Source organism: Chaetodon auriga, chromosome 5, assembly GCF_051107435.1.
Source record: "Chaetodon auriga isolate fChaAug3 chromosome 5, fChaAug3.hap1, whole genome shotgun sequence".
NCBI lineage: Eukaryota > Metazoa > Chordata > Actinopteri > Chaetodontiformes > Chaetodontidae > Chaetodon > Chaetodon auriga.
Genome location: NC_135078.1, coordinates 13,394,421 through 13,411,945, shown reverse-complemented (window position 1 = coordinate 13,411,945; position 17,525 = coordinate 13,394,421). Strand labels below are relative to the sequence as shown.

The window sequence follows — 17,525 nt, the reverse complement described above, 5'->3', positions numbered from 1 at the left end:
CCCTAAACAATGTAAAAAACAGTATGAAGACAAAGAAACTACAGATTTCATTCAGGCTTCTCTTAATATTTTTTCAGTTTATTTGAACTTTTCTTTGATCCATGTTTGCAAAGGGAAACATAAAGAGGTCACTTCAGGTAAAGGGAGATTTCACACATAGCAATCAAAGCACAACAAAAGCAAACAGTTTGTAGATGTTTTGAAATCAGGATGAACTTGATTATTTCCTAAAAGCCAACTAATGTGCATATCAATGCTGACAAACAGGGGTGGACAAAAAAACAGAAACAACTTGCCTAACAACCTGAAATGAATACAGACTTGGTCAAGCTCAAGTTTTCTCTGTTGTTTTTGTTGGGGTTGTCAGAGGTGTTGATCAAAGCCAAATTAATTCTTGACTTCAGAGGCAGTTTCTCAAAAAAAAAAAAGAAAAAAGAAAAAAAAAAGGGTCAACTTACATAGTAAGTCTCAATCATTCAATCATCAACTCAATCACTGATTGATTGATTAATTGTCAGTCAGTGCTGGTGTGGCTCTAATTGTAACCACTTGTCCTCTTTTCCAATGTAGTTTTCTTATTTTTGGCATTGGTTTTTGCGAACTTTCCCCTATGTTGTACATCTAATGTTACTTTGCCTCTGTTAAACTTCTATTGAAGCTGACATATACATCTGTGTATGGAGGTCCACAGGTGTCATGATGGTTAGAAAGCTTTCCATTAACTGACATCTGATTGGGCTATTGCAGAATACTGTGAAGTGTTTCTTCTGTGTTGTTTACTTCCTGTGTATACCACATCAGAACAACTCATCAACAAGAAATGAAAGGTTTTCTTTAAGAGAAATAACACAGCAAAATAACTTTAACCCCCTCTAACTGGGTTTAAAATACTTCAACAAATTGTTTGCCTGACTGCCTTTTCCTGCAGCTTTTCTGTCTTTGGGCATCAAGCTTCTCCCTGGTTTCCTGGATGAGGCGGTCTTCAGGACCGCCTTCTGTTGCTTCCATTCAGTCATCAGCTCCTTCTGAACATCCGGCGGAAGCTCAGAAAACACCTTAGGGTCCACATTTCCCGGGAACTCACAGTCAGAAGACTGGGGGAATGACAGTCTCCCTTCTCTTATGACATTTTCTCCTGAAAATGCACTTGTGCCCGCAGGACTCTGGCCATTCACGGCGACCAGCCTGTCCAATGAATCCAATTTATCTGGAACCTCTTTTATATCTTCAATATTTTGTGAGTCTGCGAATGACTGTGGAGGCTTGTTTTCTGTTATGTGGGGGACATCAACGGCTGTGACTGAGCTGGAAGTGCAGGGGACAGCGTTTGTGTAGGCAGGGGATAACAGCTCCTTCTGGATTTCCTCAGGGAGAAGCCTGAACACTTCTGGGTCAACATTTGGGGGCAGTCGATTTGTCACAGTGTCATCTGTTTCATCAAAGTCTGACCGCACTGTGTTGCAGGATACTGTCTGAAGCGGAGGGTCTTCTACAGCAACAACAGGCCTCTGTTCTCTTTTAAAGCCATGTAATGCTGCCTCAGAGCAACATGGGCTTTTTGTGGTTACTGTCTTCTGTGAGGGATCATCCTATTGGGGAATTAAAGAGGAGAGCAAATTATTCCAGGATATTCTCAGTACTGACGCACTTTTTCTGAGAAGGGGAAATTCTTCATATACCAGCAGTGTCAAAGAATAAAATAAGATCTTTTCAGCATAATAAGGATGGAGCAGGATCTGTGCTGAGTTCACCAAGGTAAATTTAAGACTCTTTAAGACCTTTTAACCCTCTGAACCCCACAACCAGACAGTGGGTTTGAAAGGCAAGTCGACTGAACTGAGGAGGAGACAGCAGCCAGGAGGTGAAAACAAGGTTCTCGAGGTCTCCATGTGTATAGCATGTGGAGCCCCCTATTTATTTTCTAATGGTGGTGACACTTGTGAGCACAAATATTTAGATTCTATGTTTTTTGAAGTTTTGGGAAAAAAAAATATAATCAGAAAGAAGAAATCCAACTTGATTTTTTTTTCTTTTTTTATGATTTATGGGATCATAGCTGTGTTATAGTTCCAGTCCAACAACAATCCGACTTTTAGTGTAAAAGCGTATAACATTTCCCAACAGTCCAAAATCAGAGACAAAAACCTTTCATAACAAGCATTAAGACAAAACATTTGGGAATAAAACTAAGACTTTTTTGAGGAAACTGAATTCAATGCTTCTTTAAACTTTCCTGTGCTACCTGGCTCTGCGTTGAGAAGATCTGTGTGTTTCTGGGAGACGTGCTGTGCTGTGCGAAGAAAGACGTTATGGAGCCTTTTCCGCTGGTGGCAGCTCCCCTGGTCTGCAGGTTACTGAAGCAAACGTTAATGAGGGTGAGGTGAAAGGCAGTGTTGCTGTCCACCAACTTGTGGAAGAGCTTCATGGCCAATGGGACCAGCTGGACCACAGCATCATCACTGCTGCCTACAGAGACATTATAGAAAATAATGCTTTAACGGCAGTTTTGGACATCAGGATGTGGAGATGATGAGGATCCTCTTAATTGAACAGCGACAGATTCAAGTTCTTGTTTAAGGACAATTGGCTTAGTTTAGGAGGCAAAGGTCGACAATACTAGTTATTATAGAGTCTTATCTAGATTTGGTACACCCCATTAACACCTGCTATTAAAAGGGGATCTGTACCTGAATGAGAAATCAACCTCCAGCCAAATTTAAAAGCTGATCGCTATTTAGTAATTGTGGGTTCATAATGGGAATAGTTGATTATTCGTTTCAATAGGGACACAAATAAATACACTGTAAATACACACCCACACCCTGGAAATCCTGATTCAGTGTCTACATACGCCATCCTGAGCTCACGCAGTTGGGACATTACAGTTTTTGTGAGCTTACCAGAGATGATCTTCTGTCCTATGTGGTTGGGGATCGGAGACTGCCGACTCTCCCGAGTGAACCACTTGTTGGTCGCCGAGTATCTACGGATGGTAAGCCGGAAGGTGTGTGGCTGCCTGCCATCTTTGTGCATCCTAATTGTCAAACAGTTAAGATCAAACTTAGATCCAGTGGCTTCGGTGACTTCAGTGGTTTTAAATAGCTGACAAAGTATCACACCTCTCCACAAGACTGCTCAGGAGCTCCTGAATCTTCTCTAAAACTTCTTTAGTTGATGACATTTTCTTGAAGGAGTCTTCATCACTAAGAGACTGAAACATGAGAGGACACGACTCCTGTTATTTGGCAGATTCATTGATTTGCAAAAAAAAAACTCTTAGTCAAGTCAAGCCCTGCTTATACTGATTGTCAACATATTTATATACAGTATACAGTATATATATGTTCATAAAACACTTTACAAAACATTGATGATTTCCTAGCCTACCTGGGGTGCCCCAGTAGGGGTGACAGGTGAGTCATCAACACCAAGGGACAGATTCTTCAAGCGCTGAGCACTGGGACCTCCAAACTCTCTCACCAAGTCATTCAATGGGAAGAGCTGTAAGTCTTTCACACTGACCAATCCCAGGGCTTGAAGTCTCTTAGCAGTTTGATGACCGACCCCTAAAAATACACGACAGGACCACAAATTTACCGTTGGGGATACTTGATAGAAGCTGAAGACACACCAAAGAGCTCAGTATTTAAAAATAGCTGCACATGAGGTGGACATCTGTACCGGGTACTTTGCGGAGACCGTTCAGGCCATCCATGATATCGCTGATGTTCTCCGGCAGCAGGGAGGTTTGCTGATTGGGTTTGAAGGTGCCCGACACCAGTTTGGCCAGTAGCTTGTTCGTGGCGATGCCAGCACAGCCAGTCAGACCCAGTTTGCTGTGGATGGCTTCTCTCAGCTCTGCGGCAATATGTGAACCTAAAGCCAACCTTGGATGATCACTAGCTTCAACATCTGCACCTGAGCAGGAAAAGAGAAACAGAAATCTGTGGTTTGAAAACCTTCTTCAACAGGATCCATAAGAAAACTTTTCATGTGGTGAGAAACTGAGAGTGCAATGCAAATATTGCACAATTTTTAGCATCTTGGCTTGTTTCACAACTAATTTCTCGGTTATCATGAGCCAGATGTTCATACGTAGATGTACAGCTGCACACCAGAGGCACAAAGGTGACTCACTGAGACGGCTGTAGACGTGTCCTTTGAATGAAAAGCTGTTAGATTCTGGTGTCTCTGCGAGTCTTGTTTCTACCATCTTTGTGATGTCCATGAAGTTTTCATCAAATCCAAGCCTCTCTACCAGTGGACAGTAAGACATCAGCAGCTCTGGAAGGAGGACAAGAAAAGGTAAAGAAAGAACATACATGAACAGAAATATGCATGATGTTAGCGTGAGCTTGTTGCACTGCAACATCTTTTCTTTTTGGACTCACAGATGAGAGATTCATTGGCAGCATCTGTTTTTTGAGTGTGTTTTGGGGTTTATTTCACTCTATAAATAGGGACTACTTTTCTAACTACTTCAAAAAACAGACCATTTTGTGTGTAGAGTCCAGCATTGTTTGTGGAGCATCCTGCCTACCTGTCACTTTATAGGACATTTCCCTGTAGTGTGTCAGGTCTTCTCCTTTCACCAGCACCAGCTGAGGACATTTCTCCTTAGCATGAGTAACAGACATCAGCTTGGTGACACCCAGCTCCCTTGCCACATAGTTACAGGTGACTATGATGTATTTCTGCTGAATACCTGATAATGAGAAGCATTACTGAACCACAAAAACATTCAGGAAAAACATCTGAGAGTCAACTTCTTTCATTCGCCATAGAGGATCTATGATATCAGTCTACCTAAAGGGACTTCTCTCAGTGCTGGGTTTCTGATCATTTCCACCTGAGCATAGAAGCAGTCCAGGTCAAAGTGCACAATGACTCTGTGTGCAGGTGCTGGTCCTGACGCTTTCTTCAGGCTTGGACCTGAAACAGGTTACAGATACAGTAATCACCATCTGACGCATATAGATAGCTGATAGACAGAGCCAAGTGTCTCTCTGCACGTCAAAAGCAACTGAAAGCAAAAAGAAAATGTCTGGTTTCAGGCAGCCTAAGTCTTCCTGTCTTCGTACTTTACCAGAAACTGAAGTGGGGCTGAGTGGGACTGAATCCACGAAACTGTTCTTCCACTCGCTGTCATCCTCTTCCATCTCATCCTCGCTTTTATCCATTTCAACCGGTGAATTTTATGTATTTTGTAGATTTCAATATCCCAGATTAGACAGTTGTCTTTCCGGTTGCTGTGGGGAAATTGTGAAGAAACGGTGAAGTTTCTCTGTCGCTGTAGATCTCAATTCAGGTTTGTGCCGCAGCGCCATCTGCCGACGTGGAGGGATTACTGCAACACCATGCACCACAGCCAATTCATTCAACTGTCATTGCCCGAAATATTTTTAGTTTTTGCAGATTAAATTAGTGTTATCTCCGTAAAAATAAACATACGTAGGGACGAAAACGAGCTTACTTTTTACGAATAAATTTGAGCAGCTTTTATTTAACGGTCGTCTCGCGACCTGAACAGAGCCTATAAATTTGAGGCTGGCGTCACTTGAAGTTCAGTTGGACGCTTGACCTGCGGCACCCACAGCTAGCAGATACAGTAGCTAGCAGCTAAACCATCGAGAGAAGTGGCGTTTTTGCTCATGTTTCCCTCGTCTGGCTTTTTTGCTGATATAAATTGTCCTTTCTCAGAACGTTGTGAGAGGCCCCACTGTTTGTACAGACATGTCACGGAATTGCGGGATATGTGTGATACCTCCAACAAATCATGGATAGTAGGTTGTACAGGTCAGTGTTTGGAGGTACCTTGGCGTTCATGCTAGGCGGCTGCAGTGCTGTTAGCTTGTATCATTAGTGTTGCCTGTGAACTTTTAAGATACAAAGTACAACTTAAAAATGAAGTGGATTAGATGTGGGTTAAATAATTGTATAACTGTCTGAGGATGAAGCAACTCACCTGTTAACACTTGACTACCTTGCATGTGTTTTTGCCTTCAAGTGAGGGTAAAAATCTGGCTAACTAAAATAGACTAGTCTCACATTTGGTCTGAGAGTAATTCAGCCATCCTGTGTCCTGATCGCTGTGATTTTTTAAATAAGCTATGTAGTATTGAAATTAAGCACATTTGTAGGCCCAGTATTCTCAAGGCAGGTAAGGAAAATCAATGTTTTTTCAAAATGATTTTATTATTGCTGTGCAATCTGTTCAAAATATTTCATTTCTCAAGGAGCAATTTGCACAAAATTAAGGTAATTTTCAGACATAAAAGAACACTAAAACAAGTAAATGAGAGACCTTTAACATTAAAAATCAAAAATGTTTGCTCTCGCGGGCCACCACACCAGCATACCCCACAGGTTTTTTTATATTTAACCCAGTCTCACCCTGTTTTATTTTTCTATTTCATGTTCCTTTTGGACAGGAGTTCAGAACGGTTATCCGCATGCTGGCTGTGGAGAATCAGTGAATGATGAGACCAACAATGACTGCCTTCAGGAGCTGGAGCGTATCAACAAAGAGATTGAAACTGTAAGGCACGAAGTGGAGCAGGAGCAAAGGCGACTGTCACGCTACCGGACTGTGCAGGCAGACAGCAGAAATACTGGGCCTGCTGTTCCTGTTTCCAAGTCTGAGACTGCAGGTACAAATGTAGACACAAGTTCTTACGGACTGTCGTTGTGCACAGACTTTACACAGACAAACTCCCGAGCAAGGAAGTACGTGGTTGACAACTCAAAACCAAGGACTGATTTGGAGTACGACCCGCTGTCCAACTTTTCTGCTGACTTGCGGTCTTACAGCTCATCAGGCAAAGAGCAAAAAGTGAAAAATGGACAAGGTTTGAAAAGAATGAGAAACTCTGTACCTTGTGACCAAAAGAAGCCAGTCACATCTCAGGCTCAGCTTTCAAGATTGCCACTTCCGGAGCCACTTGATGACCTTAATGAAGACGACGTCCTGATTATTGACATTCCTCCCTCGCCTGACAAAAAGAGAAGGCGAGTTCAGAAACCCGTTGATTCTGGTGCTGGCAAATCCTTCCAGGATAAAGTAGTTGAATCGAAAGAGGTCAAAATAGCTACTGTTTTACTTAATTCTCCACCACTGTGCTTCAAAAATGCTAAGGCATGCATGGTCACAACAGTACAAGAAAATAGAGCTTATAGTAATTGCTGTGCTGAAAGCAATCAAGGTCGATTTAATCATGAGCATTATGAGAATGAAGGATGCAAAGATATACTAATTAATAGGAGTGTAATTGACTTGACTGGATGTTTAGAAGACCTGGGAGGAAAAAGACAGAAAATTACTCACATCCAGGCTACTGAAACAGTAACGGAGAAAAGTCCTGAACCTGCAAGTCAGTCTGCCACCAAAGACCAACAAGATCAAAACTGGAACAATCTGGAGGAGGAAAAGGAAGAAAACACTTTTCAGGTTGAATTGCCTAAGTGTGACCTGCCCCATCGTATTGAGAAAATGAATCCACTGCAGCCATATGATTTTCCACCAAAAAATTCTCTTTTTTATAAAGATCCAGTTGCTGTCTCAGTCTCACCATGCAGGCAAGACACCAAGCAAGCCCAGAAAACAGAACTGCCAGCTCAGGACAGAGTTAGTAATCAGTGGTCTTACGCAACATGTGCACCGTCCATGCTGCCACACAGCCAGACAACATCAAGCAAAATTCCCGTAGAGATGCTGGGAAAAACTGCTGTGAACCATGTTCCACCTGAAAGCTACCAGGAGCCAGCAGAACCAGTTTCAGGCAGCAGCCAAGGTTTGGCTCTGCATAGTTCATTAGCATCAAGTTTGACAAACAGAGCTGAATCATCATCCGCTTCAACTGAACAGCTTTTGGAGAGGGTGGATGACGCGGTTATCATTACTGATTCCAGCTCTGAAGATGAGCTCAACTATTCAGAAATTGAGCTTTCTGACAGTGACCCAATGGAGGAGTGCTACAGGATCTTCATGACGGCAAACGAGGAGGATAAGGGAAATGATAAGCAGCCTGATGTGTCTGTAAGTATGCTGTAGACACTCAAGATCCAAGATGAAATTTCTCCCACAGTGTAAAGATCTTTTTGCTCACCTTGTCATTTTTAGGTTGGAGCTGTGACTGTGGAGAAGCCGGAGATTAACATCCAACCCCAAGCATTCCCAGGAAAGACGCGGGTGGCTCATGAAGCCAAACATACCGAGGTGCATGCCACATATACATGACGTTTTTCATGTTAAATTAAAAGATATAATTAAAAAAAAAAAACGATGTAAATTATCTGCTACCATTGATAGAAATGTAAGATGGATATTTCAGAATTGCCGTTTTTCTCTGGGTCACTACTCCTTTAAGATTACAAATTAGAATTTCAAGCATAAATTATAATTTAGCACATTTTTGGTTTGCGTGCTCCCATTCAGCAACCAATGGCTAAGAGCAGACCTCAGCCGCAGGTGCTGGTTCCCCTACGGAGCCCTGCGGTGTCAGGATTTGCCTCCCAGTCCTCCATCACCTCCAATATCCAGCACGTACAGCAGAGAGCCTCCATGCTGGCTGCATCAGTCAAAGGTGGACAGGCTTTCCTTTCCTCCACCTGTCAGAGGAGGTCAGAGACACAGGGTGCACCTTCTCCTGTAGCTCAAACCCCCGAAAACCTGCAGTCTGCTCCTGTGCAAAATGGTACGCATTTGTTGGCTTTTTCTATTAAAACTTCTTGTGTTTTTTTTAGTAGCTTTGACTGAATGCATGTGTGTTGTTGACTTATTCCACAGCTTACATGAACTGCGTACCTTTGGGAAATGCCATGATCAAAGTGGGTAACAACTTGCACTTGATCCTCCCAGAGGGCGCCTTCCCTCTGCCTGTTACTTGCAGTTCCAGCCCAGTTACCTCAGTGCTTACCCCAATCCGTCAAGTGCAGATGAGAGCTGTTGCTGTGAATCAAACATACTATTCACCTACTGGTACCCCTGTGCAAAGATGCCGCTCAGCAGCACCTGTGCTCATTCCTGCACTGGCACGTAAACCTTCAATGACTTCTGCCTGTGCATTGGCAAATTCAAGCTCTGCTGCTTCCACTACTCCTCACACTGCTGCTCATGCAGCTGTTAAGGTGAGAAGTGAAATGCAGCCTTTGTTGGGGTCATTCAGAAAGACTTGAGTTAGACATGTTTCATCAGTCAAATATTAATAGTGAATTTGTTCTTTTTAGCCAGTGCCTACGAAACGTAAGTTGAAGCCGCAGTGTGAGGCCCCCAAAGACAAAGTGCCGCATGAGATCCGACAGCGTTATGTCAACATGTTCACAGAGGAGTTCCTCAAAACAACAGCCAGCGCTAATGATGCCTTTGATAAGGTGAGTTTGTGCCACGTAATATCAGCCTCACTGATGACTACAGTCCAGGAATGGATTTGATTCAAGCCCTGTCATTGTTGATAGGCCCTTGCTGAAGAGAGGACCGTGTATAATCGCAGTGTGAACAAACTCAGATATCAGAGTGTTGCAGTGAATGCACTGAAGAGGCTGAAGAACCAGAGTGCTGCTGCTGCTAAAGGTTTAATCTCTGGAAATCTTAAACTGATAATGTGTAAATTATTCTGATTAAAAGACATAATTTAGTTTAGTCATCATCTATATTTTTCTGGTGCAGATGAAAATGAAGTGAACGCCCAACAATTCAAAGGCCACATTCCACTGAACCAGAAGAGGTTTAAAGGAAATGGTGAGGTGAATTGGTTTCCTTTCAATGCATTTGTCATTTCAGTCAGATGTATTGACAGTGTCTGAGTAAATTTGTATTTCCAACAGATGATATGGCATTTTATGAGAGTTTGAAGGACTATATTTTGACTGAGGAAAAGCTGATTGAGAGCAACTATCCTGTCCAGCACCCAGAGAAACCTGGCTGTGCTGTGCTTTTTGCTGACAATAAGAAAGGCAACCCAGAAGGTAAGTGAAAATGTCAAACACCCACTGTCAGACTATTTGATGCTATTCTCCTATTGTATCACTAGAGGGCACACTTAAGCTTTGTAATCCTCGACTGCAGCCAGGGATTCTTTTCTTGGCACATTTCAGTCTGGCGATGTACTTTTTTTTTTCTGTTTCGTTGAGTAAAGCTCTGAAGAGGATCTGCTGTCGATGTGGGGCTACATACTTTGTGAGCCAAACGGGTAAACACGTCCGTCAGGAGGAATGTAATTACCACTATGGGAAAGGAGTTAAGAATAAAGGTGAGTATACTTTAGTTTTATGCTTTAAAAACATCCTGTATGCGTCATAGTGTTTACTGTACAGCTTACTCAGTGCCAGGTGGAATGGAGACCCGCTACAGTTGCTGTGAGGGAGTCATGGGAGCACCTGGATGTCAGGTGTTTAAGGTAGGAAAAGGCAGTGAGATTGTTGTTCCATGAATAAATGATTTCCTGAGACCTCCACAAATGTGCCTGTGGGTAAATTGATAATTTTCCTTTCTACACAAGTTGCATGTCCATGATTCCCTCAGCCTGGATGGATTTGTCTCAACTGTCCCCAGAACAGTCTCCAATACGAGCTGTCCTGGGGTTTTCTCCTTGGATTGTGAAATGGTGAGCAGATCCTCTTTATGTTGATCATTTGTTATAGTTTCATCAGAATCAATCACTAACACTGGTGGTATAGGACCACATAAATTCTGAGCAAGAGGACAATAAAGCTTGGATGATTGACAGAATGAAAAGTTCTTCAACACCAGATCCTTCTGTTATTTGTTCTAAAAGGACTACTTTTAAAGTGATCTAGCTTTTAAGCTTTCTGAATATAAATACACCAAACTAAATAAGTAATTCTGACCATTAATTGTAACTCATTACTTTCTAAGCAACGTGATGTGCCTGATATAAAAACGGATTAATCAGTGGGTCTGGACGAAGTTAAAAAGATTTTGATATTGAGCCTCGATTCACTGAAACAACATATTGTGTTAATGTTTGTCTTCATAGTGTTATACCATTCATGGTCTGGAGCTGTCCAGAGTAACGCTGGTCAACTCTAGTCTGGAAGTCATCTATGACACCTTTGTCAGACCTGATAATGAGGTCATCGACTATAACACCAGGTAATGCAGTTAGATACTTTTCTGTTTTTGTTTGTTTTTCCCAATGTGGTTTAAACACCTACTTCAACTTTATTATCTCCCTCTGGAAATAACCCAAAGCTGATAAGAAAACAGGCAAGAACCTAAAAATTAAAGCTCCTGCACCGTGTCTTCAATGAGAGGAAATATAGAAATACACAGTTGAAGCAAATGTTCTTACCACTAGCTGTTTGACACTGGAGTTTTGTATGATAATAAGACTGATATAAAGTGTGCTGATCATTACTTATGCAGGGTGATAAAATAAAGTGCTGTATAAATATACCAACTGCTCTATTGACAGCCTGTGACACTTGTCAAGATTTTCAGGCATCAGTGAGGAGGATGTGAAGGGTACGCACACCACGCTCCGTGAGGTGCAGGAGACCTTATTGAGCTTCATTAGTGCTGACACCATTGTGATTGGACACAGCCTGGAAATGGACCTCTGTGCCCTGAAGGTGACTTAGCTTTCTCCAGTGTTATTCTTTCACAGCATATATTCGTTGCAATCCTGACTAACCTGTGAGTTTAAACCAGGCTGGGATTTTCAAATCCAAGCTGTGAGCCTGTTTGCATAGAGGAAGAGGTTTGTAACAAAGCCAGTCACATTCAAGATGGCCGCCACAATTTCCTTGCAAAAAACCTTTTTTCAGGAGTGTCTTGTCCTTAGTTGATGTTTTAACTCGCTGTTCTTTTTGATGCCGTGTTTTCTATTTGGATTCATCTAGCAAGAGTTCCATTTCCCATATGACTGATAAGTGAGAAGGTTATTAATAACTGAATGGAGCAGGTATTAACAATAATGTAAATGCCTTTTGAGATAGAACAAACTCTGAACTAACGAGACATTTAGTTACTGGAGTCATGGAGGTTTGACCTGCTTTTCTCAGCTATTGTAGGGGTTCACAAGTTGGACTTTTAATGCAACATATGAGTAAGATGTAAAAATGGCAATACTTTGTAATATCTCAAGGGAGGAAGTCTCATAAATGAGGAAATGTCAGACATATAACTGCACTGACCAAAAGGAAGTGTGGTCACATGTTTTCTATAATGGACATGAGGGGTTAACAATGGTCAGCTGGCATTATATGAACCACTTTGGTAGCAGTGTTTGCAATGGATTTAGAGTTTAAGGGACTTTTTCCATCAGGTATTGACATTTTGTCCAAACCATTATGCAACTGGGTTTATGTTGAGCTGCCATTCTACAAGTGAATAAAAGGTGGGACTAGGATGCTACTCATAAGATGAAGGAAGTCATTTTGAGGGCCATGCTGGCCATGCCTGTATTTCTTCTTTATAATTGCTGACAAAGTTTCACGTCATCAAAGAAGCTAGTCCCAGTAGTAAGAACTTCAGATTTCATCCTCTTCACTGTAGTTGCTCCATGGCGTGGTTGTGGACACATCAGTGGTCTTCCCCCACCGTCTGGGACCCCCTCACAAGCTTACCCTCAACAGCCTCACTGCTGACTACCTCAGGAGGATCATTCAAGAGAGTGGTGGGTCATCATGGATAACCACAGCCATAAATCTCAAAGGAAATCCAAACAAAGACATGGATCATAATTAGGTTACAGATTTGAGTATGAGCATCACCAGTACATGCCTTTGCAACAGTGTAACTGAGTCATATTTAATGCATGCTTTGTTATTGCATACATTTGTTTAAATGGTATCAATTTTTTCCCAGTTTGTGGCCATGACACTGCAGAAGACGCCACTGCCTGCATGGAGCTTATGTTATGGAAGGTCAAAGAAGACGGAAAACTGAAAAAATGATGGAAATAAAATAAAGAAAATGCTGTTATGCAAATATGACTCACATCTGTTTGAGTGGAGACCTTTTGGCTTTGTTCTGATGACATTGGAGGGCTGTATATTTTTTTAGTTTAATTACATCACTTTGTGATTTGTGTTCAAGTATTTTCTGTATATTAAATTTTAATTTGCAGCCAATGTGTCCTTGTCTGTGTAAATATTGGTGGTTGCACTGTTGTGTGCTAAGAAAAGCATGGAATGAAGTGTGTGTGTGTGTGTGTGTGTGTGTGTTTCCACCCACAAAATGAAACTAGCCAATGAACATTCAGCTCAATTTAAGTAATTATGAATGATACATCAAGGAACAAATAGAATGTCCACATGTATTGCAAGTTTTTGGTAACAAACAAAAACTAACACAACTTTTTCCTTTTTTATCATGCAGATGATCACAATAATTTTGACGATATTGGAGATTGTAAACTGACTTTGTTTTCCCCTTGAAGTGTTTTACCATAATTCGTTGTTTCAAAGTGTTTCAGGAGACGATCACTTATCCTGAGCCGCAAAGTCCCATGCAGGGCATTGTGGTTACTTTACATCCTTCAGACCAACAGAGGTGCTTGTTTCTTTGCCTATCAGCTCTTCACCAGCTACATTTCCATTCAGTTACTCAGCCTTTCTCTTTGTCTTTCCCTTTCTGCCGCAGCACCTGCGGAAGCAGAATTTGCAGGCCTTGATGAAGAGGAGTATGAGGAACAGAATGATGGCGAGGAGGAGGACCAGGACATCCAGGCTGTGATACTGGTACCAGGTGAGCTCATGGGCCTGGACCCTCAGGTGCTTGGCTCCTTTGTTTCTCATGGTGTACTCAATCCAGAATACCGCCTCATCCAGAGGGCTGAGTGGTCTGTCATGGTGGATACTGGACAGCAACATGGCATTCTCCTTGTACCTATGAATGTGGAAATGCAGGGGTGAAAATGTGGATGAATGCATTGTATATTTTTAATTTTCATACTCTTTCTTTCTTTTGGTATGGATAAAAAGGAGTAAAGAGTTTATTTAGTTTCAATCAACAATATGAGGGTGATGTCAGCCTGTGGTTTTGTAATGTCATTGTGACCTTGAAACTCTGTGGTGGTAATCGAATTCTGTCATACAGCATTAGAGCATGGCTCGTTTTTGGCATGTGGTCAATCTGTAATATGATTAACCATCATCTGTCCAAAGAGGCAAGAAAGCAAAGGAAAATTGCTTTTAATACCCCAAAACAAACCAAGTGCAGGTTAGAGATCTTACGATTTGTCGTTGATGACAGCATTGATTGCATCTCTAAGGTCCTCAGTCTTCATGAAGTTAAAGTTCACGATAATGGCAGCTCCCTTAGCCTTCATATGGTTCAGGTTGTCTGGCTGGTCACTGAACATGGGGATGCCCACCATGGGAACACCGTGGTAGATGGCCTCATAAATCCCATTTGTGCCACCATGGGTGATGAAAGCTCTGGTCTTGGGGTGACCTGATAGGGCACCAAAAATCAAGAAACATACATTACTTTCTCCAATCAAGACATGTTGTTAAAGCACATCTTTTTACCTTTGTGTGATGTGACCAGTATCATGACACTGACTGAGAATCATGGACACAAGTCCTAACCCTAACCCACATTTCAACTACCAATGAATGAGTCCTAATCTAAACAAAAAATCTCATCTTCAGGATCCCAGGAAGGAAATAGAAATACTCTGAGTCTCAATACGACAGTTGGCCAACGTGAATAAACCTGAGCGAGGCCTCTTCTGTGTAATAGACAAGCTAAGTGACTCTCGACTATATAATAATAATAATAATAATAATAATAATAATAATAATAATAATAATAATAAAAACTATGTGCTGGACACCCTGTAAGTAAATGTCCTGAGGATTGTTCAGTTGGCTTTATTGGAGTTTTCCTTACCCAGTAGGTCATTCTGAGGGATCCAGTTGTATATCCTGGTGTTGGCACCCAGAGTCTTTGGTTTTTCTCCACTGTATCTCCACAGCACCTATAAACAATTGGAAAAACACTTTTCTACTGAAAGAGTACGAGTTTTGTGTCATACGATAGAAATTTAATGCTGAATGATGGAAAAAAGGAGTTGTGTTTTCTAACAACACTTCAGTACTGTTTTTTGGAAAATGGTCGATCTTTGGTGACTAACTTGTGGTTTTAGGTGAAGATACAAAATCTATCCAGTGTAATTTGTTAGCATCACCTATTTTTGAAAATCCCATCTCCACCTTTCCCATCAAATCTTCTTAAATGATCCAGATTCTTTTTTCGCTTTTGATGGTTTCTCCATGTCTGACATCCTGTCCCAATATCCTGATACTTCCAGCAAAAAATACCAAATCATTCTAATTTCATTACATGAACTTTATTCCACTCATGTGTAACTGTTGACCTCCTGCCTTATCATAATCTGGTTAATTTCCAACCTGCACAAAGCAGATTGTTTCATTGAATGCCAGCATGGTATGAAAGTCAATCTGAGGCTTGAACCTTGCCTCAGATGAGAATCCATCCCAGTTCACTTTTTGATGCCTTCGTTTTTGTTATTTACAAATCAATCAGCTGATCATGCAGTTGAAAGGAGTGATGTTTTAAATGAATTTGTTCCATGTAAAACATTTAACAGTCACCATTAACATTGCATTCACAACATATAAGACTGGAACATAAAACCTAAAAAGCCCCCTTGAATGTATTTACAAGAAGAGTTTTTAAAACAGTCCTTGGATTTATACTGCAGGTCCTTCCTGCCTGCGGCTTTCAGACTAGTGTGGGGCCAGCAGTTCCTTCAGCTTGGCCATGGCTGCTGTAACACCACAAATTTCCGCACTGTGGGAATAATTAAGGACCATCTTATCTTGCAACTGCTTTGTCATGTGACAACAGTGAACCACTGTGCAGTTAAAACTTCAATTTGAATTCAAGTTCATTCAAGGTTGCACATAGAGATTGTCCTCTGACCTTTTGTGGGATCTGAGCGAGGGCAGAGGCTATCATGTTTCCTTTCTCTGTTGTCATGTTCTTGATCATTGATCCCAGAGTGAAGACCACAATTCCTGCATCCCCAGAACTCTGCACAAAGTCCTCCATGTCCTGCAAGAAGAGTAACTATCTCAATACAAACCAATCAGCAATTAATTTTGTGTAATCGGCCTGTGATAGCACAGACAGCCCTACCTTTGGTAAAGGTTTAGCAGGTCTGCAGTGGATCCCACCAACAAATTTGAAGTTCGGGAGGACAGGATGAGGGAAGTCGAAATCCCAGAAGGTTCGCATCAACCAGATATCTGCTTTACCCATAATCTCACAGGCATTGATGGGTGTTCCTGTCACAAGTAATGGATGACAGTCACCCTTTGCAAAGTATCCCAAATACTTAAGATGAGATAGCTAATTTTCACATTTTATTTACTCTAAATATGAGATTGTTGTCAAAAGTGATTGAATATAAAGTCATTTTAATTAGTCCAAAGTGATTGAAGTGATTAAATTATCATTGGACTTTTTGTGGTCCATAAACGATTTGTTACACACAGTGCTTCTTGTTACTCACCTTTTACTTCAGTGTAATATTTATCTAATTCTTTCCAATAAACGCTATCTGTCACAAGATCGTTAAGTGCATAGAAGAGCAAGTTCCACACTCTCTCTGAGAAGTCCATCTTATCAGTCAGTTTGCTCATAGCACCAGGGACAAAGGATGGTGGAGCAGGCAGCTGACCACAATGTCTCTCCCAGTTATTCCCGAGGGAAAAGCGCAGGGAGAAGACCAGGGGGATGCCCAAAATATCTGCTGTTAAGTCACTGCCAGGGTAGATGGGGTCAGCCAGGAGAAGGTCGTATTTTCCATCCTTCAGCCTCTTCATGATGGTTTCTGATTTCAGCACGCCATCCAAAAACTTCAGTGAATTCTGCAGGTTGACTTTCATCAGATCGATGAATTTCATGTAAATCTGCAAGAGGCTCATATGATCCATCTCGTACATGGAGAAGTGAAGGATCTCTTCTAGTATCTCCTCCATAGTCTCCATTGAGACAGAGACATTGAAGGGTTCATAGTGAAAGCTGGAAGGCTCACTGGTGTTCATGAACATTGATGCACTCGGGACCAGAACCGTCACCTGGTGTCCTCTGTTAACCAGCTTCTCCAGCACAGGCTTCAGGTTAATCCAGTGGCTGCCATCAGTGTACCACACCAAAATGTTGCCTCCGTTTGCGTTCCATGTCACACAAAGTACCAACAGGATGCAAGCAGGGAGCTGCTTCATGGTGTGTCTTTGTGAGAGGTAAAGCCTACTGTGTCCTTGTCCTTTTTAATAGACACTCCTAGAAAAACATTAACTACACAAAGCTGACCTCCGGCTTGAATTTTCTCTTTTTACTGCATGGCAGATTAGATAATGTACCCAGCCAAAGATAGTGGTTTGAGGTAAAAGGTAGTGGCTGTGAAGTTGGCAATCAGTGTTACTTTAATAACCAAGAGGGATCTCGAACCTGTATTAGAAATCCACAACCAAAGTAAAATGAGACTTCAGATCCCCAGATTCTGCTTGTTAGCTTTGCAGAAATGGAA

General features: G+C 41.7%; 3 protein-coding genes across 4 annotated transcripts; 1 reads left to right on the top strand and 2 right to left on the bottom strand.

Moving 5' to 3' along the window:
• Positions 1–52: 52 nt before the first annotated feature.
• Positions 53–5,306, bottom strand: poli (polymerase (DNA directed) iota). 2 transcript variants are annotated; one of them, XM_076730161.1, is made up of 10 exons: positions 5,087–5,306; positions 4,807–4,932; positions 4,541–4,705; positions 4,138–4,284; positions 3,682–3,918; positions 3,388–3,566; positions 3,120–3,211; positions 2,901–3,034; positions 2,243–2,466; positions 53–1,589 (listed from the first exon to the last, which is right to left on the bottom strand). In XM_076730161.1, exons 1-10 carry the CDS (start codon positions 5,178–5,180, stop codon positions 873–875), a joined length of 2,115 nt encoding a protein of 704 aa, XP_076586276.1. In that variant the 5' UTR covers positions 5,181–5,306; the 3' UTR covers positions 53–872. The 2 variants fall into 2 exon arrangements, with proteins under 2 accessions (XP_076586276.1, XP_076586277.1); XM_076730162.1 differs by lacking the exon at positions 5,087–5,306 and having other exon boundaries at positions 4,850–4,918.
• A 447-nt stretch (positions 5,307–5,753) lies between these two features.
• On the top strand, positions 5,754–12,969 carry LOC143320670 (uncharacterized). Its single transcript, XM_076730515.1, has 16 exons — positions 5,754–5,796; positions 6,432–8,035; positions 8,120–8,215; positions 8,435–8,693; positions 8,786–9,126; positions 9,226–9,369; positions 9,454–9,568; positions 9,665–9,736; positions 9,823–9,963; positions 10,134–10,247; positions 10,321–10,394; positions 10,497–10,601; positions 10,995–11,110; positions 11,451–11,589; positions 12,515–12,635; positions 12,827–12,969. The coding sequence occupies exons 1-16, from the start codon at positions 5,754–5,756 to the stop codon at positions 12,913–12,915; spliced, it is 3,573 nt and encodes a 1,190-aa protein (XP_076586630.1). The 3' UTR covers positions 12,916–12,969.
• Positions 12,970–13,563: 594 nt separating this feature from the next.
• LOC143320860 (UDP-glucuronosyltransferase 2A2-like) lies at positions 13,564–17,220 on the bottom strand. Its single transcript, XM_076730869.1, has 6 exons — positions 16,506–17,220; positions 16,130–16,278; positions 15,914–16,045; positions 14,858–14,945; positions 14,197–14,416; positions 13,564–13,849 (listed from the first exon to the last, which is right to left on the bottom strand). The coding sequence occupies exons 1-6, from the start codon at positions 17,218–17,220 to the stop codon at positions 13,564–13,566; spliced, it is 1,590 nt and encodes a 529-aa protein (XP_076586984.1).
• Positions 17,221–17,525: the final 305 nt, after the last annotated feature.

Bases quoted from the DNA above. Each gene is read 5' to 3' on its own strand.
- poli (XM_076730161.1), bottom strand. From the start codon at position 5,180: ATGGATAAAAGCGAGGATGAGATGGAAGAGGATGACAGCGAGTGGAAG. The intron at 3,035-3,119 runs GTGTGATACTTT...TTTGACAATTAG, and splicing joins CTGAGCAGTCTTGTGGAGAG to GATGCACAAAGATGGCAGGC. The intron at 1,590-2,242 runs GTAGCACAGGAA...ATTCCCCAATAG, and splicing joins TCTTCTCAACGCAGAGCCAG to GATGATCCCTCACAGAAGAC.
- LOC143320670 (XM_076730515.1), top strand. From the start codon at position 5,754: ATGTGTGATACCTCCAACAAATCATGGATAGTAGGTTGTACAG. The intron at 8,694-8,785 runs GTACGCATTTGT...CTTATTCCACAG, and splicing joins GTCTGCTCCTGTGCAAAATG to CTTACATGAACTGCGTACCT. The intron at 9,370-9,453 runs GTGAGTTTGTGC...CATTGTTGATAG, and splicing joins CTAATGATGCCTTTGATAAG to GCCCTTGCTGAAGAGAGGAC.
- LOC143320860 (XM_076730869.1), bottom strand. From the start codon at position 17,220: ATGAAGCAGCTCCCTGCTTGCATCCTGTTGGTACTTTGTGTGACATGG. The intron at 16,046-16,129 runs GTAGGGCTGTCT...CTCTTCTTGCAG, and splicing joins CTGCTAAACCTTTACCAAAG to GACATGGAGGACTTTGTGCA. The intron at 14,417-14,857 runs GTAAGGAAAACT...GTGCCCTATCAG, and splicing joins CCCTCAGAATGACCTACTGG to GTCACCCCAAGACCAGAGCT.